The following is a 26,549-nucleotide window of genomic DNA, read 5'->3' as shown; positions in this document are numbered from 1 at the left end:
ATAAAGACTTTCTCTAATTGGCTAAAAGGTTACTTTGCTTTCTCCAGGCAGAGCCCACGCTATTCCTATTAGAGTCTTCCCAAATATATTAATCCAGAAGTCACTGATGAACAAAAGCAACATGTGGCCAAGCTTTAGCATTTACTTCCTGAAAGTTATTTCATATGCAAGTTTCTCACGCATATCTCTGAATCTTCCATATGGCAAAGAGAACTCTGGAGCCCAAGTTCTTCCAGGGTTCTTGATTTCAGCCATCAAGGAACTAATGTTGAGCTGTGGAGCAGTCAGATAACCAACAAGGTTTGTAGTGGGCACAGCTCATTCATCTTTTTGGCTCAACTAAAAATTCCTAGGCCATCCTGTGAACACAAGAAGCACTGAAACCTCAAGATATTTCTGACAAAATTGTTTTAAAAAGCTGTAGTGATGGTGAGGAGAATTCATTGAAGGAAGAATGGCACACATTTAATTGTGTCTTCTTTGTTCAAACAATAAAGTCCTTTCAACAATAAAATTTAGTTTCTAATATCTTTGCTGTCATATACTAGAATGACTGATGACAACTAATCTTTCCCCCATCTGGTAACAGTTAATTCCCCCCATAACTAGATGGGAACTAAAGTAATAGAGCTACCATCTTGGCATAAGGCCTCTGTCCTACGGATAATTTCATTTACCATGAATAGCTTTCCAACTATTCACTTTTCTATTTAAATACATGATTCTCACATAACTCAGATTCCACTTGGACTCTACATTGTTGAATGCAATGGAAAAGAACTGTCATAAATACCATCAAGACTATAAAATTTGATCCCTACTTCTTAAAACCTGGGAGAACTGAAATATGAAACACCTTAGACGTAACTCTGAAGTATACTATGATCCTCAGAGTTATCTCTTAAAGAATACTAAATGAGGCCGGGCGCGGTGGCTCAAGCCTGTAATCCCAGCACTTTGGGAGGCCGAGATGGGTGGATCACGAGGTCAGAAGATCGAGACCATCCTGGCGAACACGGTGAAACCCCGTCTCTACTAAAAAATACAAAAAACTAGCCGGGCGAGATGGCGGGTGCCTGTAGTCCCAGTTACTTGGGAGGCTGAGGCAGGAGAATGGCGTAAACCCGGGAGGCGGAGCTTGCAGTGAGCTGAGATCCGGCCACTGCACTCCAGCCCGGGCGACAGAGCGAGACTCCGTCTCAAAAAAAAAAAAAAAAAAAAAAAAGAATACTAAATGAATAAATAGGCAGTTAACTTTGTTTAATGGGCATTAAACAGACGGTTACTAATACCACACCTTTAATAACTTACTTCTCTGCTATCTTCCACCTACATGAGTGAATTTAGAGCTGTGGAGCAGTCAGATATCAACAAGATTTGTAATGGGCACAGCTCATTCATCTTTTTGGCTCAACTAAAAATTCCTAGGCCATCCTGTGAACACAAGAAGCATGGAAAGTTATTCATATTAATGAAACTTGGTGTGTGGGGTGGGGGGGGTGGAGGAGAGAAATCCTATAGACTCAAGGATATTTCCAGGAAGGGGAAAAATGTGGCTTATTGATAAGTCAGTCCTTTATATAGAAACCAGAAAGTGTTCCTAAAGTCAGTGGAAAACAGTAGTCAAGAAAGCACTTTCAGCTGAGTGCAGTGGCTCATGCCTGTAATCCCAGTGCTTTGGGAGGCTGAGACAGGATGATCAGTTGAGCCCAGGACTTTGAGACCAGCCTGGCCAACATAGTGAGACACCGTCTCTACAAAAGTAAAAAAATTAGCTGGGTGTGGGGGCATGCACCTGTAGTCTCAGCTGCTCAGGAGGTTGAGGTGGTAGGACGGCTTAAGCCTGGGAGGTTGAGACTGCAGTGAGCTGCCTGGAGGCACTGCATCCAGCCTGGGAAACAGAGCAAGACCCTGTCTCAAAAAAAAAAAGGAAACCTTTTCACTGGAGTAGACACAAGTCTGTATAAAACTAAATAAATTAAAGTATTTCCACAAATTGGGATGAATGTTGAAGTTCTATAGAATTTCTAAAACCAATCTCAGCCTCTGAAAAGATAGCACATTTCTGGATAAGACCACATAGGGTTCAAATCCTAGTTCTATAACTTACTGGCTGGTTGATCTTGAGCAAGTCACTTCATCTATCTGTGCCTAGTTTCATCATCATCTTTGTTTTTTTTTTTTGAGCCGGAGTCTCGCTGTTGCCTAGGCTGAAATGCAGTGGTGAGGTCTCGGCTCACTGCAACCTCTGCCTCCCAGGTTCAAGTGATTCTCCTGCCTCAGCCTCCCGAGTAGCTGGGATTACAGGCACATGCCACCATGCCTGGGTAATTTTTGTATTATTAGTAGAGACGGGGTTTCGCCATGTTGGCCGGGCTGGTCTTGAACTCCTGACCTCAGGTGATCGGCCCACCTCAGCCTGCCAAAGTGCTGGGATTACAGGCGTGAGCCACTGTATTTGTGAATTTGAAACGAAATAATGTATGTTAAAAGTGCTTAGAATAGTGCCTTTCACAGATTATTCTGTGCTAGGGGTATTGTTACAGGGAATTGCACCACACATGCATTTAAACTTTTTAACATGAATCCATCAATATAACTTTGTACCAACATAAATAAATGTATTTTAGTTCTAGCCCTAGCATACATTTATGAAACTGACCTAGAGTTTAAAGTAAACACTTTGTACAACTCAACCTTGTAAATCGAAGGTTTATATCTGCTACTTAACCAAAGAAATAGGAATCTGTTCCAAGGCTGCAGAAAAAAGTGAGGATTGAAAAAAGCGTATAGATTGAACCTTCTTAAGGATTTTCTCGAAAAGGAATGTGGACGCTGTGAGTTTTATGCATGTGTTGAATTTTGTTGGTTAGAACTCACTGACCTCCCTGCAAAGTAACTTCTTTATAATAATCTACCAGTACTTGAAATGTTCCTGTTTTAAACTGGGAAAGGCAAAAACAGGTCAAGAATAAAAATCGATGTTGAAGTAGTAACCAGATAGCATTTAATGAAATAAGAGGGCAGACCCTCATGGCTACTGTATATTTAATCTAGGAGTTACTGGAGTGAATGTCTATAATTTGTTTTGGAGCTAAATTATAAAAGCACCACCCAATTAAAGCATCTTTTTGGGAGCCACGATTCCAGTGAGTGAATTCCCATTGGTATCAAAGTTCCCTAAGATCATACACTTACCCCAGAATTTGCCAAGTAATAGCTTTTATTTTTAAAGACAGGGTATTGCTCTGTCACCCAGGCTGGAGTGCAATGGCATAATCACAGCTCACTGCAGCCTCAACCTCCTAGGCACAAGCTATTCTGCCACCTCAGCCTCCTAAGTAGCTGTGACTACAGGCAAGCGCCACTATGCCCAATTGATTTTATAAAAATTTAAAGTAGAGACAAAGTCTTATTATGTTGCCCTGGCTGGTCTCGAAGTCCTGGCCTCAAGTGATCCTCCCACCTTTGTCTCCCAAAGTGCTGGGATTACAAGTGGGAGCCACCTGGCCCAGCCCATAATCATTTATCCAATCAATGTTAAACATTGCATAATGAATAGAAGCTGTAGATATTGCCATACTGTAACCCAATCTTATGGATATGACAAGAAACTCTTGGGGTTACTGAAATAGCTGTTTTATCTACTAGAGAGACTACACAGGTGGTTCAACAGAATTTACTTGTATATTTTCCATTTTCTATACTATTTGAAGGCATAGGATAGTTTTGTATTAGCTTTCTACAATACTGTGTTTTAAATTTATCCAGTAAACTAAGATGCAGTACAACTTTTATACAACTCAGGAGATTAAAAAAAAAAAAAATCTCCACAAGAAGAAGCAACTCAGCAGGCCCTGGCATTAAAACATTTCCCAGAATAAACAGATATGCATTGCATTAAAGGTAATTTTCAAATATTTAAGTTACACCAAGATTTCCCTCCAAGATGTGCCTTTCTCAAACCAATGCAATCAATTCATTGCTAATACTGGGGCATGAATTTTTGGCAAATGTTTATGGTTTTACTTTCTTCATTAATCAAAAATTTTTTAAAGTGCTACCAAGCAGCAAAACAAGTCGCATCAGTTCTCTGCTAGTGGCAGAAGTGCTAACTGTGAAACCGCAAAAGGTACAGTTTTAACAGTAAGTAATGCATGAAGAAACTGTAACAAATGGCCTAAATACAGAGTTGGACAGAACCAAACCAGTTATGTCTAGAATTACTCAATTGAAACTAATATAGGTACATTCAAAATAAAGTTGGAGATTATAATTGCTATTTAGAATCAAATTTGAAGACTTCCTTGATAAAATGTAAGAATGTTCTTTTGAAATTGTAAATGAAACTATCAATAGATGGAGAGCTAGAGACTTATTAACCCCTCCTACACACATAAGGAAATAAGTGACAAAGTCTCTTGCACTGAAGTTATGTATTTTAACAGCTTTACATGTAATATTCATATATAAAAAACTTTTAAGTGCTTTTCTCCAATTTAAAAATCTAAAGAATTCAAAAATAAGGCATTCAATATTTGAAAAAAGTACAGATTTACAAAATGTGTATATTCTGTCATGAAAACTCCACACCAACATTATACACTTGGAAAAAAATACAAACAGGATATATTACAAATTTATGCAGCAATAACTTAGTTCACACCATGCAATAAAAAGTACATTAATCAAGATACACAAGCTTTTGTAGGTTCTAAACTGAAGGACTTTTCTCTTTTTTTTCTGCAGAATCCTTAAAACCTGTGGCACTTAAAATTTGTTAGCCTTTCTACTGAGAGGTAAATTATACACAACAATGATGAAAAAGATTAACAGACCAGTTGTCTATTATGAATCATTCCAGCTTTGTTCAACAATGGCCGAAACTCTTTTCTCATATTCTCGTTTGTTTTCCTGATAAAGCTGTGCTGCCTGGCTATTGGCTGGACTGTTAGGATTCGGTTCATCCAGCAGAGACTAGGAGGAAAGAAAAGAAAAAACAGATTTGCTTAGTTATTCTTTATACTAACGGGTCAGATATGGAATATATTACAGAGAAGTTATACAAAACAACAAATTACTTCAGAGATTAACATGTCATATAATTTTGGGTCTAAATACTTTTAGAAATGATTTGATAAATATTATGAGGTTTCCTGCTGCTAAGGAACTTAAGCTTCTGAAATAATGTTCTCAATTGCTTTAAGACCTACAGTTTTGGCTGGGTACAGTGGCTTGCGCCTGTTATCCTAACACTTTGGGAGGCCGAGGCAGGAGGATCCCTTGAGCCCAGCAGTTCAAGATCAGCCTGGGCAACATAGGGAAACTGTTTCTATTTAAAACGAAAAAGAGGTCAGGTGTGGTGACTCATGCCTGTAATCCCAGCACTATAGGAGGCCGAGGCGGGCAGATCACCTGAGGTAGGGAGTTCGAGACCAACCTGACCAACATGAAGAAAACCCCATAATTTCTAAAAATACAAAATTAGCCAGGTGTGGTGGCGTATGCCTGTAATCCCAGCTACTCAGGAGGCTGAGGCAGGAGAATTGCTTGAACCTGGGAGACAGAGGTAGCGGTGAGCCGAGACTGCGCCATTGCACTCCAGCCTGGGCAACAAGGGTGAAATTCTGTCTCAAAAAAAGAAAAAGAAAAAGAAAAAAATACCTATAATTTCAAAGAAATCAGAAAAGAATATTCTTAAAGCATACTGAGATTTTCTCATTAAACCAAGGAAATGAACAGCTTAATTTGGTTAAGATATAGTATCAATAAATCTGTCAGTATCCAACATTTTCCAAGGTTAAACTCTACTACTGCAGTTACTTTGCAAATGTCTGACAGTAAAAGTTGGGGGATAAGTCTTATTTCCTTTAATCAACAAAACATATACATTTAGCAGGAAGAGAATGAGATAGGAAGGTTGAAAAACAATGCTTGTAAGATGACCAGAATTGGCCTGGCACAGTAGCTCATGCCTGTAATCCCAACACTTTGGGAGGCCGAGGTGGGCGGATCATGAGGTTGGATAGAGACCATCCTGGCTAACACTGTGAAACGCCATCTCTACTAAAAATACAAAAAACTTAGCTGGGCGTGGTGGCATATGCCTGTAGTCCCAGCTACTCAGGAGGCTGAGGCAGAAGAATCACTTGAACCTGGGAGGCAGAGGTTGCAGTGAGCCAAGATTGAGCCATTGCACTCCAGCCTGGGCAACACAGCAAGACTCTGTCTCAAAAAAAAAAAAAAAAAAACAAAAAAAAGCCCAGAATTAAAGAAGTGTGACAGAAAAAACTTTAAAAAGAACATCACAAACCAACATATTATTTCTGCTCCTCTTAAATCCACAAAACCAAAACACCCCTCACTCCACCCCTCCTAAATTTTCATTCAAAGATCTATTCTGAAATATTCTGCCAGACTGCTTCGGCAAATGGTTACATTAATTTTCCTTTCTTTTTTTAAAACAGAATTTCTTGGATGGGGTAACACATTCAATGCTTATCTGCGCTTGGCAGTTTCTTTAGGTTCCTATGGTTTTTCCAAGCCATTTTTTTCTTTTCCACAACCGTTGGCTATGCTTCATGGACACAAATTAGGTTTGACCTGTGAGAACATGTAACTTACACAATCAGGAAAGGGACTGCAGACTGGATCCCATGTAGGCATTACTGAAAGAGAAGTTAGCTGAAAAGCATGGATTCTTGTCCAAGCTCTGCCATTGGTTACCTGTGTGCTAAGCAGGTTACAGTGCTCCTAAAGGAGCTGACTGTATCCTACAGAATACTGACAAACTATAATACATCTTAACACATACTTACCTGAATTGATGTTAAGATAGAAGATACATCATATGTTGGACTCCATCGATTCTGAAGGATATCTAAACATATGCTACCATCAGCATACACTGCAAAGACAACACTAAAATTGGTTACACATTCACTTTGTCATATCTAACAGTTAAGAGAAATCTTTACCACAAACAGAATGCTTGGCTTAGATGTTTTAAATATTAGGTAATAACTAAATTCTTCTGTATCAAAGGAAAACCTGTCTTAAAACTAAAGTCTCTTATTCTGCACCTGCTATAGTTTGAATGTTCTCTCCAAAACTCATGTTGAAATGTAATTGCTGGAGGCTGGGCGCGGTAGCTCATGCTGGTAATCCCAGCACTTTGGGAGGCTGAGGCGGGTGGATCACCTGAGGTCAGGAGTTTGAGACCAACCTGGCCAACATAGTGAAACCCCGTCTCTACTAAAAATATAAAAATTAGCCAGGCGTGGTGGCGCATGCCTGTAATCCCAGCTACTTGGGAGGCTGAGGCAGGAGAATCGCTTGAACTCAGGAGGCAGAGGTTGCAATGAGCCGAGATCACACCACTGCACTCCAGCCTAGATGACAGGGTAAAACTCCGTCTCAAAAAAATAAAAATAAAAAAAATTAAGTAAAGAAAAAAAAAAAAAAGAAATTTAATTGCCACTGTAACACTGTTGAGAAGTGGGACCTTTAAGAAGTGCTTAGGTCATGAGAGCTGATGGCAGGGGTGGACTCCAGATAAAAGGATGAGTCTGGCACTATTTCTCATGTCTTGTGTGCTCACTTGTCATTCTGCCTTCCACCATGGGATGTCACAGCACCAAGGACCTTGCTTAGGTGTTGGTGCCATGCTCTTGGACTTCCCAGTCTCCAGAACCATAAGCCAAACAAACTACTATTGTTGACAAATTATCAGTCCCTGCTATTCTGTTGTAGCAGAAAATGAACTAAGATTCATTTTCATGTTCTTTCACAGCATGTTATGATCAGGAGGCTTTGAGTTAAATTTCTTCAACACACATGATTTAGCAATCTATTTAAATTCCGTATTTCTAAATATTCTTAAAGCTTTTAAAAAACTGCTTATTTTTGACATAGCAATTACACTCTTAGAAATTAAGGAAATAAACGTGGATATGCACGAAGATTGACTTACAGGTTGTTCACTATAATACTACTTATAAGAGTAGAAGACCAGGTGCACTGGCTCATGCCTGTAATCCCAGCACTTTGGGAGGCCGGGGCAGGTGGATCATGAGGTCACGAGTTCGAGACCAGCCTGGCCAGCATGGTGAAACCCCGTCTCTACTAAAAATACAAAAATTAGCCAGGCACGGTAGGGTACGCCTATAGTCCCAGCTACTCAGGAGGCTGAGGCAGGAGAACTGCTTGAACCCAGGAGGCAGAGGTTGCAGTGAGCCGAGATTGTGCCACTGCACTCCAGCCTGGGTGACAGAGCAAGACTCTTATCTCAAAAAAAAAAAAAAAAAAAAAAGTGAAAACCTGAAAACTACCTTGTGGTCCATAGAAGAGGGAACTGGCTAAATAAACAATGACTGATACATTCATATAAACAATAGCAACACAATCACCAGAAATGATACATATCTACTGTTTTATAGAGTAAGACATCCACAGAATGTTACCTTAAAAATGTTTTTATTTATAATTCCCTATTTTGATTAAAAAATTTTATATAAATTCATTTAAAGTATATGTAGTCACAAAAACATTCGTAAGACTGAATGTCAAAATGTAAGTAGTGGATATTTGTAATAGTAGGGTTATGGATGATCTTATTTTCTTGTCCTTTTTTTTTTTTTGAGACATAGTTTTGCTCTTGTTGCCCAGGATGGAGTATAATGGTGCAGTCTCGACTCACTGCAACCTCTGCCTCCCAGGTTCAAGGGATTCTCCTGCTTCAGCCTCCCACGCAGCTGGGACTGCAGATGCCTGCCACCACGTCCAGCTAATTTTTGCATTTTTAGTAGAAACGTGGTTTCACCATGTTGGCCAGGCTGGTCTCGAACTCCTGACCTCAGGTGATCCACCCGCCTCAGCCTCCCAAAGTGCTGGCATGAGCCACCGTGCCCGGCCTTTTTTTTTTTTTAAGATGGATTCTCGGTCTGTTGTCCAGGCTGGAGTGCAGTGGTGAGAACTCAGCTCACTGCAACCTCTACCTCCTGGGTTCAAGCAATTCTCCTGCCTCAACCTCCCGAGTAGCTAGGGTCACAGGCATGTACAACCACACCCAGCTAATTTTTGTATTTTTAGTAGAGATGGGGTTTCACCATGTTGGCCAGGCTAGTCTCAAATTACTGACCTCAGGTGATCGGCCTGCCTCAGTCTCCGAAAGTGCTGGGATTACAGGCGTGAGCCACTGCGCCCAGCGGATGATCCTTTTTTTTTTTTTTTCGAGATGGAGTCTCGCTCTGTCACCCAGGCTGGAGTTCTGTGGCGCAATCTCGGCTCACTGCAACCTCCGCCTCCTGGGTTCAAGCAATTCTCCTGCCTCAGCCTCCCAAGTAGCTGGGATTACAGGCACACGTCACCATGCCCGGATAATTTTTTATATTTTTAGTACAGACAGGGTTTCACTATGCTGGCCAGGCTGGTCTTGAACTCCTGATCACGTGACCCACCTGCCTCAGCCTCCCAAAGTGCTAGGATTACAGGCGTGAGCCACTGTGACTGGCCTATCTTATTTTCTTTATCCTTCCTTGTGTTTATGATTTATTTGTGCAATGAGTATACATATTCCATTAAAAAAAAAAAAAAAAATCAAGTGACAGGTATCAAAAGTCCTAACATCTGGGAGGGTTCTTCCCCTTTTAGACTGATTCTGTGAAAATACAAGCAATGAATATAAATATTTGCCCAATTGTGAGACTATCTGTAGAAAAAATTTCTAGAAGTGAACTGCTATGTAAAACAAAGGGTAAATGCATTTAAATGTTACAGATACCACTTCATGGAGCAAACCATAACAGGGAGTGGGGAGCAAATCACACTTAAACACTGTGATTCTTCCAGACTCTATCATAGGCCCTTTTCCTTCTTACCCTTTATACACACACCGGGCTGTATTATTCACTCCTGTGGCCTCAGTCACCATCCATGTGCTCAGTACTCCCAATCATTGGCCTTAGCCTAGATCTATCAGCTTCAAAGCCAACTTACTGTCCATCCCACAAAAACATCAAACTTAGCCGCCTAAAGCAAAAATTGGCAACTGTGTAAAACCCATAAAAGTATAAAACAATTTTAAAGTTCTGAGTAACTATTTCTGAGAATCCAAAAGTAAACCAGAACTCAAAACATCTTATCAACTGATGAATGAACAAAATACAGAATATCCATACAATGGAATATTATTCAGCAATAAAAAATGAATCACAAATACTATTATGTCACAACATAGATGAGCCTTGAAAACTTCATGCTGGGTGACAGAAGTTAGTCACAAAGGACCACATGTTGTAAGATTCCATTTATATGAAATGTCCAGAATAGTCAAATCTAGAGGGAAAACAGATTGGGGGTTACCTAGGACTGAAGCGGGGAGGATTAGGACAAACACAGTTGACTGCTAAGATAATAGTTATGGGGCTTTTGTTGTTTTTAAAGTGGTCATGGTAATGGTTGTGACTATGCTAAAAACCATTTGAGCTGTACAATTTAAGTGCGTGAACAGCTTGGTGTGTAAATTATATTTCAATAAATGTTTTTTAAAAAGTAAACCAAAAAGTTAAATTATAAAAAAGGACTCGTAACAGAAAAAAAGGGAAACCATGCTATAAATATGAAGAGATGTGAAAACCAAATACACTGTGTTTTCTTAAAAATTTGCTTAAGTTGATAATCCTACATTTATACCCCTTACTCATTCTACCATCTTTCCCACCTTGATTTAAAGACCCTCTTACCGTAACTGGTTTGGTCTGACTCAATAACAAGTCTAAGCAAGATAAAGCTACAGTGGAATAAATGGTAAATAACTTGGGAACTTCCCCAAAAAGAGAAACAGAAAATAAAATTAAACCTGTCTTAGACCAAAAAAAAAAGCAAAAAAGGCAACTAGAAGGAAAAAGCAACTTCATAGCAATGAAGCGCCAAAAGTAGTATCTATTACTGAAAAGTCATCTTGATTCCAGACACAAACAAAACACATCTGTCCTCTGGGTAGGGAGCTCTATAATGTATTCTGCAGTACTGGAGACATGACCAAGAGGACCTCTGAAAATGTTCTTCTTGAAAGTGAGTTGGCTGATGGGGAACACCACATTTAAATGAGCAAAGGCTGTAAAACTGAAGAGGAGCTTCAAGAATTTGGAGAAGTCTTTCACGTGGTAATTAATAATCCAGAAATATAAACGTAATAGATGTAAACAGCAAGATGTCAAGGAAGACCAAATGTATTACAAAGTAATTAGCCATCATTTAATGAAGAGTAGTAACAAACTACTCTACCAAGTGAAAATGAAAACAATTCCACTGAAGGAAAAAAATGGAAAATGATATTAAAGCTTTAAAAACACACAAGCCTCTGACCCAGTAATCCCCACATTTAAAAAACTTAGTCTATTTGTTATGCAGCAATTAAAAAAACAAACAAAAAACTTAGTCAAAAAATAATTAGTATCTGGAAAGATTTACTTTCAGGCCAGGCACAGCAGCTCACACCTGTGATCCCAACACTTGGGAGGCCAAGGCAGGCGGATCACCTGAGGTCAGGAGTTCAAGATCAGCCTGACCAACATGGTGAAACCCCATCTCTACTAAAAATATAAAAATTAGCTGGGTATGAAGCTACTTGGGAGGCTGAGGCAGAAGAATCACTTGAACCTGGGAAGCAGAGGTTGCAGTGAGCTGAGATCCTGCCACTGCACTCCAGCCTGGCCAACAGAGCAAGACTCTGTCTCAAAAAAAAAAAAAAAAAAAATTAGCTGGGTATGGTGGCACACGTCTGCAGTCCCAGCTACTCAGGAGGCTGAGGCTAAAGATCGCTTGAACCCAGGAGGTAATGGTTGCAGTGAGTCAAGATCACACCACTGTACTCCAGCCTGTGTGACAGACCGAGTCTTTTTCTCAAAAAAAAAAAAAAAAAAAAAAAAAACAAAATTTTTAAGATTTATTTTTAAGAATGTTCAAAGTGCTATTTAAAATTATGAACAATTAAAAACTATCGGCCGGGCGCAGTGGCTCAAGCCTGTAATCCCAGCACTTTGGGAGGCCGAGACGGGCGGATCACGAGGTCAGGAGATCCAGACCATCCTGGCTAATACGGTGAAACCCCGTCTCTACTAAAAAATACAAAAAAATAGCCAGGCAAGGTCGCGGGCGCCTGTTGTCCCAGCTACTCGGGAGGCTGAGGCAGGAGAATAGCATAAACCCGGGAGGCGGACTTGCAGTGAGCCGAGATCCGGCCACTGCACTCCAGCCTGGGGGACAGAGCAAGACTCTGTCTCAAAAAAAAAAAAAAAAAAAAAAACTATCAACAATTGGACACTGGTTAAAAATACAATAAATCTATGTAACAGAACATTTTGCCATTAAAAATGATGTATCAGAATACTTATTTTTTTGAGATGAAGTCTTGCTCTGTTGCCAGGCTGGAGTGCAGTGGTATGATCTCAGCTCACTGAAACCTCTGCTTCCCTGGTTCAAGCAATTCTCCTGCCTCAGCCTCCCGAGTAGCTGGGACTACAGGCACGCGCCACCATGCCCAGCTAATTTTTGTATTTTTGGTAGAGATGAGGTTTCACCATGTTGGCCAGGATGGTCTTGATCGCTTGACCTCATGATCTGCCCGCCTTTCCCTCCCAAAGTGCTGGGATTACAGGCGTGAGCCACTGTGCTTGGCCCAGAATATTTAATAAGGGAAAATGTTCCCAGTATATTAAAACAAACAAACAACCACCTCATTTTATACATAAATGATCCCAATTTTCTTTTCTTTTTTTTTTTTTTTGAGACAGGGTCTTGCTTTGTCACCCAGGGTGGAGTGCAGTGGTGCAATCATGGCTCACTATAGCCTCAACCTCCCAGGCTCCAGCAATTCTCCCACCTCAGGCTCCCTAGTACCTCGGAAGACAGGTATGCACCACTGTGCCCAGTTAATTTTTGTATTTTTTGTAGAGACAGGGTTTCATCATGTTGCCTAAGCTGGTCTCGAACTCCTGTGCTCAAGCAATCCACCTGCCTCAGCCTTCCAAAGTGCTGGAATTAATAGGCATGAACCACTGTGCATGGTCACTGACTCCAATTTTGTATATGCAAAATTGTACTTTTGAGATAGGATCTTGCTCTGTTGCCCAGGCTAGAGTGCAGTAGGACAGTCATGGCTCACTGCAGCCTTGACCTCCTGGGCTCAAGTGATCCTCTCACTTCAGCCTCCATAAGTAGCTGACGCTACAGGTGTGCGCCACCGTGCCCTGCTACTTTTTAAATTTTTTATAGGGATGGGACCTCACTATGTTGCCTAGGCTGGTCTCTAACTCCTGGGCTCAAGCAACCTTCCCACCTTGGCCTTCCAAAGTGCTGGGATTATATGTATGAACCACTGTGCCTGGCCAAAATTGTATTTTTGGAAAGCTTAATTTCAGCCAACACATTTTTCTTGTTATTTTTCACAATTCCACAAATAGATAGATAATACTTTTATCTAGTTTAGTAGAGACAGGATCTTGCTATGTTACCTAGGCTGGCCTCAAGCCACCCTCCTGCCTTAGCCTTCGGAGTAGCTGGGACTACAGGTGTGCACCACTGTGCCTGGCTTAACACATTACCTTTGTGTTTTTGGAGACAAGAGTCTTGCTTTGTCACCCAGGCTGAAGTGCAGTGTTGTGATCTCGACTCACTACAACCTCCGCCTCCCAGGTTCGAGCGATTTTCCTGTCTCAGCCTCCTGAGTAGCTGAGATTACAGGTGCCCACCATCATGCCTGGCTAATTTTTGTGTTTTTAGTAGTGATGGGGCTTCACCATGTTGGCCAGGCTGGTCTCAAAACTCCTGACCTCAGGTGATCCGCCCAACTTGGCCTCCCAAAGTGCTGAGATTACAGGTATGAGCTACCATGCCCAACCACATATTACTTTTAATTCAGGGGTTATTAAAACAACTTGACCTCAAATTTGGAAGCTTCATAAGATTCTAGCTACAGAAACATAGCTAAAGGCTGGAAAAGGTGGCCCATTCCTGTAATCACAGTGCTTTGGGAGGTCAAAGTGGGAGGACTGCTTGAGGCTAGGGGTTCAAGGACCAGCCTGGGTAACACGCAGAGACTTTGTGTCTACAAAGAAGAAAAAGAAAACAAAAAAAATTAGCTGGGCATGGTGGTCCACGCCTGTCATCCTAGCTACTTAGGAGTCTGAGGCAGGAGAATTACTTGAACCCAGGAGTTTGAGGTAACAGTGAACTGTGATTGCACCACTGCACTCCAGCAGGGGTGACAGAGTATAACCTTGTCTCTGAAGAAACAAGAAACAAACCAAAAATCCACAACAAACCCAGCACTTTGGGAGGCCAAGGTGGGCGGATCACGAGGTCAGGAGATCGAGACCATCCTGGCTAACACGGTGAAACCCCGTCTCTACTAAAAATACAAAAAATAAGCCAAGCGTGGTGGCGGGCGCCTGTAGTCCCAGTTACTCGGAAGGCTGAGGCAGGAGAATGGCGTGAACCTGGGAAGCGGAGCTTGCAGTGAGCCGAGATTGCGCCACTGCACTCCAGCCTGGGCGACAGAGCCAGACTCCGTCTCAAAAAAAAAAAAAAAAAAATCCGCAACAAAATACATGGCTAACATGGACATGGAAGCAACACCTGCAAGTGAGTCCTAACAGTGAAATGTAAGGTAAAAGAGCTAAAAGGAGGGAAACAACTCTTTTCCCCACTATCATCTGCCAAATCTATAAAATGCTACTTACCATTTGGATGAAACATTTTGGATAAAAACCTAACAGTTGGTGGTTTATTTGGATATTCTTCAGAAAATTCTATTACTAGTTTAAAAGTACCTAGGGAGAAAATAAAATAATTATAGTAAAGACAAGCATGACTTTTTAATCTCTTCATCAATTCTCAACTGCACACTGGTTTTTGTACAACCACATAAAAGTTAGTATGTCAACTTTGGTTCGGCACACAAAACATACTAAATATACTCTATTTATGTTAGAATGATAGCACGCAGCATTGGCAAGCAGTTGGGGAACAAGCACATTCATGTTGCTATTGGTGGGAGTGTTAACTGTCATATTTTTGGAAGGCAACTAGGCCCTAGCTACCAAGATTTAAAATGCATATTTGAAGAACTACAAATAGTTTATTATCGCTTAGAATGAGGGGTGGTCAAAGGATTTTGAGAGGGGCTGACTACCACATGGCAAAGGACGCTCCCAGGAGGTGGAGGTTGCAGTAAGCCCAGATCATGCCGCTATGCTCTGGCATGGGCGACAAAGCAAGACTCTATCTCAAAAAAAAAAAAAAAAAGTTTAACTCAGAAAATCTTCATTAAAAATAACTGTAGCCGGGTGCGGTGGCTCATGCCTGTAATCCCAGCACTTTGGGTGGCTAAGCGGTGGGCAGATCACCTGAGGTCAGGAGTTGGAGACTAGCCTGGCCAACATGGTGAAACCCCGTCTCTACTAAAAGTACAAAAATGAGCTAGGTGTGGGGGTGCCTGTAATCTCAGCTACTCAGGAGACTGAGGCAAGAGAATCGCGTGAACCTGGGAGGCAGAGGTTGCAGTGAGCAGAGATTGCACCACTGCACTCCAGTCCGGGTGACATGAGCAAGGCAAGACTGTCTCCAAAAAAAAAAAAAAAGGTAGGTTAAACTGCAAACCCATTACACATAATATAAATTAAAATTATATTTCTCCCCAAGTTGGTGGTAAGTGTAAGCATTGTTTTACATATTTGCAACTGTCTCTTTAATGATTGGTTTAACAGAAGACCGCTGGATTCGCTTATCTGCTTCTGCACTCAATCTATCCGCCTCCCAGGTTCAAGCATTTCTCCTGCCTCAGCCTCTGGAGTAGCTGGGATTACAGGCACACGCCATCCCGCCTGGTTCATTTTTGTATTTTTAGTAGAGACGAGGTTTCACCATGTTGGCCAGGCTGGTCTTGAATTCCTGACCTCAGGTGATCCGCCCACCTTGGCCTCCCAAAGTGCTGGGATTACAGGCATGAGCCACCGCGCCCGGCAAAAAAAGTAGTATTTTAATAGCTTTTTCAGGTAACTGTAGCTATTCTGTTTTGATATTATACCAAAGAACAAATGGTAGTTCTTTTAAAGGTTTGCTGTAATATAGAATCTGAAATTATTAGTCAACTTTTTGTACTCAGTTACATTAAAATCTGTTCATTTCACATACGTTTTACCCATTCATGGTTTTGTATTATTACTCCTGGGACATCTGCAAAATATTGGGTGACTCAACTTTACCGATCTTCCAAATGTTGCCATATTCCATTATATACTATCAAAAAAATCACAACAGGTAACACTACCCACTAACATCAAAAAGTAAGTATCAGGAAGCTGTCATTTTATCAACAGCAACAAATATCTTCAGTCGTTATCCTTAACCTAACAACCCACTTAGATCTCCCCTCACTTTTTATTTTATTTTTTTTTGAGATGGAGTCTTGCTCTGTTGTCCAGGCTGGGGTGTAATGGTGCGATCTCGGCGCACTGCAACCTCTGTCTCCCAGGTTCAAGCAATTCTCCTGCCTCAGTCTCCCGAGTAGCTGGGATTACAGGTGCCTGCCACCACACCAAGCTTATTACATCACTTCTGAGAATATGTCTGCCATATATTCAAACCTGAATAACCATAGCTTGTCTGTATTTTCAAGTAAAAATGTTCCATGAAAAAAGTAGTTCAAATTGCAACTTCAACAACTGCAGAAGTACTTTTCTTCCAGACAACTATCATACTATGACATGCAGAAGTGCTTTGTTCATACATCTTACTTCCTATCATACAGAATATTAAAAAGACAGATACTTGGCTGGGCATGGCTCATGCCTGTAATCCCAGCACTTTGGGTGACCAAGGCGGGCAGATCACCTGACGTCAGTAGTTTAAGGCCCCAGCCTGGCCAACATGGTGAAACCCTGTCTCTACTAAAAATACAAAAATCAGCCGGGCATGGTAGCGCATGTCTGTAATCCCAGCTACTTGGAAGGCTGAGGCACGAGAATCACTTGAACCTGGGAGGCGGAGGTTTCAGAGAGCCAAGACTGCACCACTGCACTCCAGCCTGGGTGAGACGGCGAGACAAAAAAAAAAAAAAAAAAAAAAGATAGTCAAGGGTCCAGAGCTTCCTAATACTAATAAAAATGTCTTTAAGAAATTTAGAAAAATTGGTAATTTAAGACAGGGTCTCACTCTGTCGCCCAGGCTGGAGCACAGTGGCTCCATCAGGGCTCACTGCAGCCTTGACCTCTCGGGCTCCAGTGATCCTCCCAAGTAGCTAGGACTAAAGGCATGTACCACCATGCCTGGCTAATTTTTTGTAAAGAAGGGCTCCCCCAGGCTGGTCTCAAACTCCTGGGCTCAAGTGATCCATGATTCACCTGCCTAAGCCTACCAAAGCGCTGGCTATACAGGTATGAGCAACTGCCCTGGCCAACTGGCATCTTTTGTACCTCCTTCAACTCCTTACCCCCACCTACAGATAATCACTGATAACAGTTTGATATATAACCCTTTAACATAGACACACATGCATATATGTATTTACTAAAAATGTGATGCTACAACAAACATTATCCTGCAGTTTTTTTTGTCCTCTTAAGACAGTATGTCCAAATCTACCTTATTCTTTAACAGGTACATATTCCAGAATCCAGATACATCATAATTTGCTTAACCATTTCTCCTACTGGACATTGAGATTACGTCCTTACAAACAGAGAATTATCAACATTCTCGGATATTTTTGATGGATTAATTCTGAAGTCATTTTGTTAATAACAAAGCTGTTTAATAATTTCTTAAAATCCAATACTATAATTAGGAAAACTCTAAGTACCTGGTTAAAATCAATTTGATAAGCTCAATTATAAATACGTTATTAGAACTCGTTTCCCATTTTCCTCGACCCGATGAAAATACGCAACTTGAGATGCCAAAGATTATGCAAAATGGTAACTACTTATGGGTGTTAAATGCTGGTAGTACTTGAAACTACTGGCAGCTATGTATGTTTATGAAAAAGTTCAGCTCAACACCCTGTCAAATATCAAAGATAACAAAGTAAAAAAGCATGATTTACTCTTCTGGTGTTCACCTCAGAGATATCTTTATTAAGGCCACCTAAATTTAAACTATTCTCAACATAAACATTGCCATCTTGGCTTACAGTTCTACACAAAAATATTAAAGTAACCTTTAATACCGGTTACGAATGGAGGTGACCAAGCTGCTGTGGGAAAAAGTCCCTTATAAAGTATAAATTTTCCATAGCTTTACTTTTAACTTGGCCTATTAACCATAGAAAATGGCTTCAAGTAGATATGTTGGTGTTACAATTTTCTACCAAAAAGTAACCTCATAACACTATAGAAAACATAATGAGTATGACTTACCATCTTCAAAAGGTGTCCCTTCTGGTCTGAAAACAAGAAGATTTCTGATTAAAAGAAGTTTCTCATTCTGCTTTTTCTTGATTTTCAAGAATGGGAAAGGATAAATTTACTCCAACAGAAAAAGAGGGACTCATTCTGATGATTTGTGGAGTTTTAAGATAGAGTTTAATAACACTTTAGCCCTGAATTTTCATAGACCCAGGCATAAAGTGTAACTTTCATTCTAAGCTTTCCTTTTAGGGTGGTTTTACGAAACCAAACAAAAAAACTTGCCCATAATTTTAGCACAAAAAAACTTTCATTAATGCTGACCAGTCATTTTGTACATATGTATATTCTTTTTTTTTTTTTTTTTTTTGAGATGGAATTTTGCTCTTGTCCCCCAGGCTGGAGTGCAATGGCACATTCTCGGCTCACTGCAACCTCCTTCTCCTAGGTTCAAGCAATTCTCCTGCCTCAACCTCCCGAGTAGGTGGGATTACAGACGCCCGGCTAATTTTTGTATTTTTAGTAGAGATGGGGTTTCACCATCTTGGCCAGGCTGGTTTTGAACTCCTGACCTCAGGTGATCCACCCGTCGCAGCCTCCCAAAGTGCTGGGATTACAGGCATGAGCCACTGCACCTGGCCCATATGTATATTCTTAAGAGGGAAAGTCATCTTTTCATTTTACAGCAATAAGAAGTAAAGCAATACTCTAGTTATGATGCTAAACCCAAGTGTCCTGCTTTCCAATGGAGCCACAACTTTTGTTCAAATAGGCTAAGCATAGTTGATGTCACCAAAGAGCCAGATTTGTTTGCTCAGATCCTTGCCCCCACATATCAATTTCATCTTTCCTAAGCAGCAGCATAAAGCTTAATTATTACTTGCAAGGCATATTCAGGATCTCAAAGCAGCAGGATAATATCCTGAAGGTGCCACGTATTCAACTCAGATTCAGAAGTACTTTATGAGGATGAACTTCACTCATTTTCCACTAGTCTTTAAATGTAGACTCTTGTAGCTGATTCTGTAGTGTCAGAATTCTGTTTATCAACATATTCCTTTTACTTTTTAATGCAAAACTCTAGTATCAAAGGAATGAAAGAAAAAAATAGATCAAGTCTAGAAAAAACAAAAAAAAGCATAAGGAAATTTTAAATTAAAAAGCATATATGCAATATATAAAATAGGTAAAATTTACAGCTGCTTCTCAAATGGCTGCATTCTGTTATTTTACACTGGGCTGTGAATCATTTTCACTTAGATTCTTGCAGCAGTGGAAGTTCTTAATATTTTTGGTTCCAAACCTTTTAACAGCTCCAACAGAATGAGAGCATTTGCATGATATGTTTTATACAAAGTAACTTACTGTTTCTCCTTTATTATTCCATTCCATTTAGTTTTGAGTGGTATCTTAAAAGTAAAACCCCAAGTGATTATAAAACCATATGTAATAACATCAAAGAGCAAATAAACTTTGTATAACTGCTGAAACTTTTTCCTTTTTTTTTTTTTTTTTTTTTGGATAGCTGGCTGCCCAGGCTGGAGTGCAGTGGCACACTGCAGCCTCAAACTTCTGGGCTCAAGTGATCCTCCTGCCTCGGCCTTCCAAGTAGCTGGGCACCACCATGCCCAGTTAGTTTTATACTTTTTGTAGAGACAAGGTCTCTCACTATGTTGCCCAGACTGGGCCAAAACTCTTTTTTTCGTGGAGAGGGGACAGAGTCTCACTGTCTCACTATATCGCCCAGGCTGGTGATGAACTCCTGGGCTCCAGCGATCCTCCCAGGCGTTGAGCTACTGTTCTGGGCCAAAACTCTAATTGAAAAAAATTTTTTTCTAATTTATCTTGCAGTTTTAGTCCTTAAGATCTCTCATTCTACCTCAGTTTCTTTTCCTAGACAGTTGTTATATGTTCACTTTTCTTGAAGATTCAGCACACACCTATTATTTGTTAAACCTTTCAACTCACCCAAATATAACTGCATTCCACTGCATGATGTTGTTTTCAGATGGTGCGCCACTGACACCCACAGGTGGGTCCTCTTGTAACCTAGAAATCCAGCGTTGTAATTTAAAAAGTTGAACATTAAGGCCACTAAGGAGGCCACATAAACACCTACAGACACTACACCATCTATTTTGAGACACAGACTAACTCCATTTCCTTGTTATTGTGAACTAAAATGAACCATATGACTTAGATATATTAACCAGGTATATATACTTATTAAATATCTCTCCAAATTACCTAAAAATCCGAAGGGCTTGAGAATCATCCCTCTTTCAATATTATCAAGACTATCTCTTCAAGAATTGATGTATATAGACTGTCCTCTTATACCAAAAAAAGTTTAAAACCTCAAAAGCAAGTAATATTTTTACAGAACCATTGATTTTGCTGCTCTAAACATGCAAAGACTGTGTATCCTAACCACGGCTACTTCTGCAAAATGGCTACAAGAAAAAAAAAAAAGCAAACCTCAGTGTAAACACGAAATGACTGAAAACACATTAAATTTAACTAGGAAACTAGTATTAGGCAGCAGATTTACTCTATCCCTTTTGCTTCAAACAGCAATGACTTTAAAAAGTAATCAGTAGGTTTTCCGCCAGTCCCTATTTTAAAGGCTCCGCACTAACATCAAATCTACCTCTCAAATCAGGAGACTCAATACAAGGCTTTCCCACATTCGTCATAGTCAAATTCTTGTAACCTATAGATCTCTGGAAAACTACAAAAGGTGCCATGTATTCAACTCAGAATTAAGCAGAGCATTACAGTGAAGAGCCAGGGCGACAATGACATGAACTAGTTTACTATCTGAATTTTAGTCATGAGTGCTAATCAGATACACTGATTTCAAGCTTTAGAAAAATGACTTTTGCACCAAAAAGGGCATCTCCTTTCAGAGACTATAACCTCAATTAAAAATGCTACATTATACACACTCACAAATACATATGGAGTTGTTTTCATAGGGCATCATAATTTGCAACTAGTCCACATAAAAAAAATGGTTTTTAGTCAATCTCAAGCAAATTAGGCCACCACAAACAGAAGCCTTAGAAGAACTGCACTGCTTGACGCCTACCTTTAAATGGCTAAGAGAAGCTACGAATGAATTAAATAAGTTGGCCAAATCCAAATGCCTCACATAGGCTTTATAATAGCTGAGAGGTGACTTCCTGAGCGACAAATCTATGTTTTTATGCTATTTTGTTCAATTAGGGTAGGTGTCCCCAGAAAAAATTTTAAGAAAAATGTGCAGAATATAAAAATGTTTTCTCACTTATCTTGTTTTTTCTACGTTATTTTGTTTTTTCTACGTCTCTAAGTATCCAATAAAAGGTAAACTAACGGAATAATCATTTTCTTCCTCACACCACCAATACCTCCTAACAAAACCCTATTTTATTTACCTAAGGAGGCCCAGGGAGTATCAAATTAGCGCCAGTCTAAGGGAAGGCATTTTTCCAGACTCGGGAGGCTATAGATAGGGCTTTCTTCACCAGCCAGATCTGAGTTCCAGAAGGCACTGGCAGCCGGGGTGGCCAGCTCTAAGGTCCCAGATCTCTAAGTCAGTTCCCAAGGTCTTTTCAGGCGGGCGGGGACAGAGTCGGGTTTCGGGGGATGGGTTAACCTCCGAGCCTCACGCACTGGACCCCACCCTCACGGCAGAAATGGAAAGGACTGGCGGGGGTGGGGGGCTGGGGAGGTTCACCCCAACCCGGCTCCTCGGAGAAGACTGAGGGGCCGTGAAACAAAGCTGACTGGTGCTGCCGGAGAAGAACAAGCTCCCGCGGGAGCTCACTTTCAGGGGACAAGAAAGGGTCTCCGCAGGGTGCAGGGGCGGGAGGATGATGTCTGATCCCCTGGACGAGACCCCGGGCAGCTGGCCGAAATGGGCAGCGGGGAACCCTAGACCAGTCGATCGACATCGTTTTACTTTTTGGGGGGAGGGGAAGCAGTATCGAAATTTCTTGGGGCGCCAGAGCGAGCGGCAAGGATAAGGAGAGTAGGGGCCGAGGTAGGACCCGGCTTCCGCCAGTTCCCCTGGGCCCACAGCCGGCCCTCTGAGGGTCACAAGGGGAAGGTGTCCGGGATCCACGCCCTGCAGCCCCGCAGCTTTGAGGGGCCGTCATCTATGCGAAGCTGAAGGCCCTTACCGCTTGAAATCCCGCATAAGCCTCCTCCGGGCCGGGGTCGACATGCTCCGCAGCTGCCCCGCGGTCAGTCTGAAAGAAAAGAGTCCCGCGCAGCCCCCCCACCCCCCGGCGCGGCGGCCGAATCACTGTGGATCGCCGCTGCCGCCGCCGCCGCCGCCGCCGCCGAGACTGACAAACAACCCTGCAATGACGTCTCCCTCCGCCGCCTCCGGATCCCTCCGCCCTCCGCCGCTACCACAGAGTGAGTGCTGGGGGAGGAGGGGGCGGGACGGGGGAGCGCGCGTTCCCTGAGCCCTTCAGCGGGGCGTGGTTCTTCCTGGGCTTCCTGAAGTGATCGATAAATTTGTGTTCTCTGTGTTCAGACTAGAGGTTGTGGATTCGGAGACCACGAAACCGACACACTATCCTGTCTGCCTCCCCGTCTCTAGTTTAGGCTCGGCGGGGTGGAGAAAGAGGGACGTATCCGGGCCAGAGATTTCAGGGAAAGGAGGTGGGATGATGTAAGATCACGTGACTGCCCGCGGCCTTGTCAACAATCCACCCCTGGGGGGAGGGGGAGAAGTATCTAGAACCACGTGTCCCTGTGACGCGTTTAGAACGGGTCACGTGAGAGCCTCGCCTGGATGTGAGTTTCGGCCAGGTCTGTGAAGCGGGTCTAAGAGGGTGAGGGCTGGATACACCTTTATTAGTTGTTTTCGGTTTATCACGGGTATAGAGACATTACCCAAGAGGTCGTGGGAGGATCAACAGCTTGTTTTGTTTTCTTTAACCCGTGCCAAAAATAACTCCCCTCTGGTTGGTTCAGTGGCTTATGAACTCTGGTACTTGGGGCAAGAAGAGAGAGGATTGCAGGATCTTCTAAGGCAGCATTGAATACTGAGGGCCACACAACAATCTCCTGAAATGGTTCCTTGAAGCTACCAAATAGTCTTTCTGCTTTGCAGTGGGGTTTCTAGTATTGGAAATTCTGGGCAAACATTAAAGGATGGTGTATTATGCAGTTTTTCCTTTCTGGGTCTGCTTTCAATTGAAGATATGTGTCAGAGTCCGGGGACTTGCCTATGGGGGGGGAGTACCATTGTATTTTTAAGAATGTGGGGGTGCAGTCTTCCAAGCATATCAATGAGTGGTTGGTTGTCAAAGAAACCTACAAATATGATTCATATCTGGGGGAGAGCTCCAGCAGACCTGAGTGAGGGTTATCTATCCAGCCTGAGACAACTTCAGGTTTTTTACACTAGCAAGAAAGGTGCAAATGGGCGAGAAGTGCCCCCCCACCACCAGGGGGTTCAGAGGTGTTGACCTCCCACAGACCTTGAATATTTTTTGTAGTTACTGTCTTTCCCTGTATTGCTGCTAATTCCTACTTTCAGGACTTTGTTATACTAAGGACTCTGAGTACTTTTGCATCCATTTGGGGAATTGTTCAGTTCAACAGGTAAAGGGAGGGTGGAATGAGGATCTTAGCATTGCCTCAACCTTGCCCCTAGTTCTATGGAAGCAGAGTTAACTTTTCCGACTTTCCTTGTACCTCTTTCTTCAAACCCTGAATTCTCTCAGCTTCCAGTGACTGCCTTAGTGATCAAGTTAGCCAGGCCTAACTCTTGATAGGTCCTGTTAGACATTCACAATGTGTTTTCTAAGTTAAAAGCTGAATATTCTTAATGTTTTTGCTTTTCTGCCATTGCAGTCCTAACCCTTCCAATAGCAAAGGAGGAAGACACACAGGCAGGGTTACATGGAGAAAAATGGTAAATAGAAACTATATCTTAAAAATATCCCTCATGAGCTGGGGCATTAGCTCATGCCTGTAATCCTAACACTTTGGGAGGCCAGGAGTTGAAGACCAGCCTGGGCAACATAGGAGATCCTGTCTCTGTGCACACGAGTAGCCCCAGCAACTCAGGAGGCTGAGGCAGAAGAATCGCTTGAGCTGCAGTAAGCCATCATCATGCCACTGAGACCCTGTCTCAAACCCTGCAACAACCAAAAAACCCTTATAATTTATCAGTCTAGGCAGTCACTGAAAGCAGAGACAGAATTCAGGGTTTGAAAAAAGGGAGGTACAAGGAAAGTGGGAAAAGTTAACCCTTTCTGGTTCCATGGAACTATGGGCAAGATTAGGGCAATGCTGAGGTCCTTCTCCTACCTCCCTTTCCTTGTTGAGCTGAAGAATGGATACAAAAGTGCTGAGTCCTCCTGACGCACCAACAAAGTCCTAAAGATGGGAACTGGAGGCAGTGGAGGTTAGGAATTCCGTGACTACAGGGATTTGTAATTGTTTCGGAAACAGTTTAAATTTTCCAAAATGAATTAACACTTTTAACTAATTCAGTGAATGTGCATCATAAAGTCTTACAGCTGTGTATTAGCAAGAATCACTGGCTGTTCTGGTTAACCAGGCCTGCCATAACCTACTTGTAGAAGGAATAATTTTAAAGCTATTAATTGTATGCTGTTATCAATTCTGTAGCTCTGGATTATGAGTTCATTGAGGGCAGGGACTGAGTTTGGTTCATCTTTGTCCTGGGCAATGTTTTTTTATTTTTTGAGACAGAGTCTTGCTCTGTCACCCAGGCTGGAGTGCAGTGGTGTGAAGAGGGCTCACTGCAGCCTTGACCTTCCAGGCTCAAGCAATTCTCCTTCAGTTGCCCAAGTATCTGGGACCACAGGTGTGCACCACCACGCCTGGCTAATTTTTTGTAGAGACGGGGTTTTGCCCTGTTGCTCAGGCTGGTCTGGAACTCCTGGGCTCAAGTGATTTGCCCACCTTGGCTTCCCTCGGATTACAGGTGTGAGCCACTGTGCGCAGCCTCCTTGCAAATATTTTGCCCACAGCAAATAATATGCTTACACGAAGTTTGAACCCACTATAAGATTTACTATGACATTCTTATTTATAGAAGGTGTTTTATATTGTGGTTGAATAACTTTCTCTTTTTTTTTTCTTTTTGAGACGGAGTCTCACTGTCACCCAGGCTGGAGTGCAGTGGGGCGATCTCGGCTCACTGCAAGCTCCGCCTCCCGGATTCACACCATTCTCCTGCCTCAGCCTCCTGAGTAGCTGGGACTACAGGCGCCCGCCACCACGCCCGGCTAATTTTTTGTATTTTTTAGTACAGACAGGGTTTCACCGTGTTAGCCAGGATGGTCTCCATCTCTTGACCTCGTGATCCGCCTGCCTCGGCCTCCCACAGTGTTCAATTACTGGCGTGAGCCACCGCGTCCTGCCGAATAACTTTCAAATAAGACAATTCTGAATATTTTAGGTGATCAGTGAAAACGATGACCACTTCTCCTTTCTCTCAATATAAACCGTAGCAGCATAGAAAACTTGAGAAGCTTCAAACATACTAATTTATTTACCCTATCTCAATTAAATCAGGCTCTCTGGTGTTGGGGCGGGGGTGTGGATGTGGGGGTTGGGAGTTGCTTTCTAAAAGCTCTCCAGGTGTGATTTAAATATGCATGCTGGGGCGGGACCCACCGGACTAGAATTTATTAAGTAATGCCTTTCCTCTTATTTAGTGGAAGCATGGCGAGATTTCGCTTTTTACATTTAACTCATTTTATAGAAAAAAAGCAAAGAAAGCCCTATTCAATAAAGAAAGCACTCCCTAGGCACTTGCTCTAGTGATACGGTGGTTATTCATTAGGGACTGTCACTCCAGCTGAACTCTATGTCTACTTAAGCAGTTAAACACTGGCCTCTTTATTTCTGCGCTCTTGTACATCATTTCGTATATGGTGGAACCCTTCGAATTACTTGCTTTCCTAGAGTTTGACACGTGGTGAGGGAGGTTTTTTCCTTTAAAAAACGTTACTAGCAGTTGGAAAAAATTTAAAGGCATATGGCAGGTGTTCAAGAAAAGTTCTTAAGAACCATCTTGACCGGGCGCGGTGGCTTACGCGTGTAATCCCAGCACTTTGGAAGCCTGAGGCAGGCGGATCACCTGAGGTCAGGAATTCGAGACCAGCC

The 26,549-nt window shown here is 42.0% G+C and overlaps 1 protein-coding gene across 2 annotated transcripts; it reads right to left on the bottom strand.

Annotated features, from left to right (window-relative positions):
• Positions 1 to 3,663: 3,663 nt before the first annotated feature.
• Positions 3,664 to 23,051, bottom strand: UBE2B (ubiquitin conjugating enzyme E2 B). 2 transcript variants are annotated; one of them, XM_025388143.1, is made up of 6 exons: positions 22,571 to 23,051; positions 20,373 to 20,453; positions 18,417 to 18,442; positions 14,742 to 14,831; positions 6,819 to 6,907; positions 3,664 to 4,977 (listed from the first exon to the last, which is right to left on the bottom strand). In XM_025388143.1, the coding sequence occupies exons 1-6, from the start codon at positions 22,612 to 22,614 to the stop codon at positions 4,849 to 4,851; spliced, it is 459 nt and encodes a 152-aa protein (XP_025243928.1). In that variant the 5' UTR covers positions 22,615 to 23,051; the 3' UTR covers positions 3,664 to 4,848. The 2 variants fall into 2 exon arrangements, with proteins under 2 accessions (XP_025243928.1, XP_025243929.1); XM_025388144.1 differs by lacking the exon at positions 14,742 to 14,831.
• Between the last annotated feature and the right edge of the window lie 3,498 nt (positions 23,052 to 26,549).

This window comes from Theropithecus gelada, chromosome 6 (genome assembly GCF_003255815.1).
Source record: "Theropithecus gelada isolate Dixy chromosome 6, Tgel_1.0, whole genome shotgun sequence".
Classification (NCBI taxonomy): Eukaryota; Metazoa; Chordata; class Mammalia; order Primates; family Cercopithecidae; genus Theropithecus; species Theropithecus gelada.
Note: the sequence above shows the minus strand (reverse complement) of the source record. Positions and strands in the feature narration are given on the sequence as shown.

Bases quoted from the DNA above. Each gene is read 5' to 3' on its own strand.
- UBE2B (XM_025388143.1), bottom strand. From the start codon at position 22,614: ATGTCGACCCCGGCCCGGAGGAGGCTTATGCGGGATTTCAAGCG. The intron at 20,454-22,570 runs GTAAGGGCCTTC...CTGGATTTCTAG, and splicing joins CTTATGCGGGATTTCAAGCG to GTTACAAGAGGACCCACCTG. The intron at 4,978-6,818 runs GTAAGTATGTGT...CTTTCCTCCTAG, and splicing joins CTATCTTAACATCAATTCAG to TCTCTGCTGGATGAACCGAA.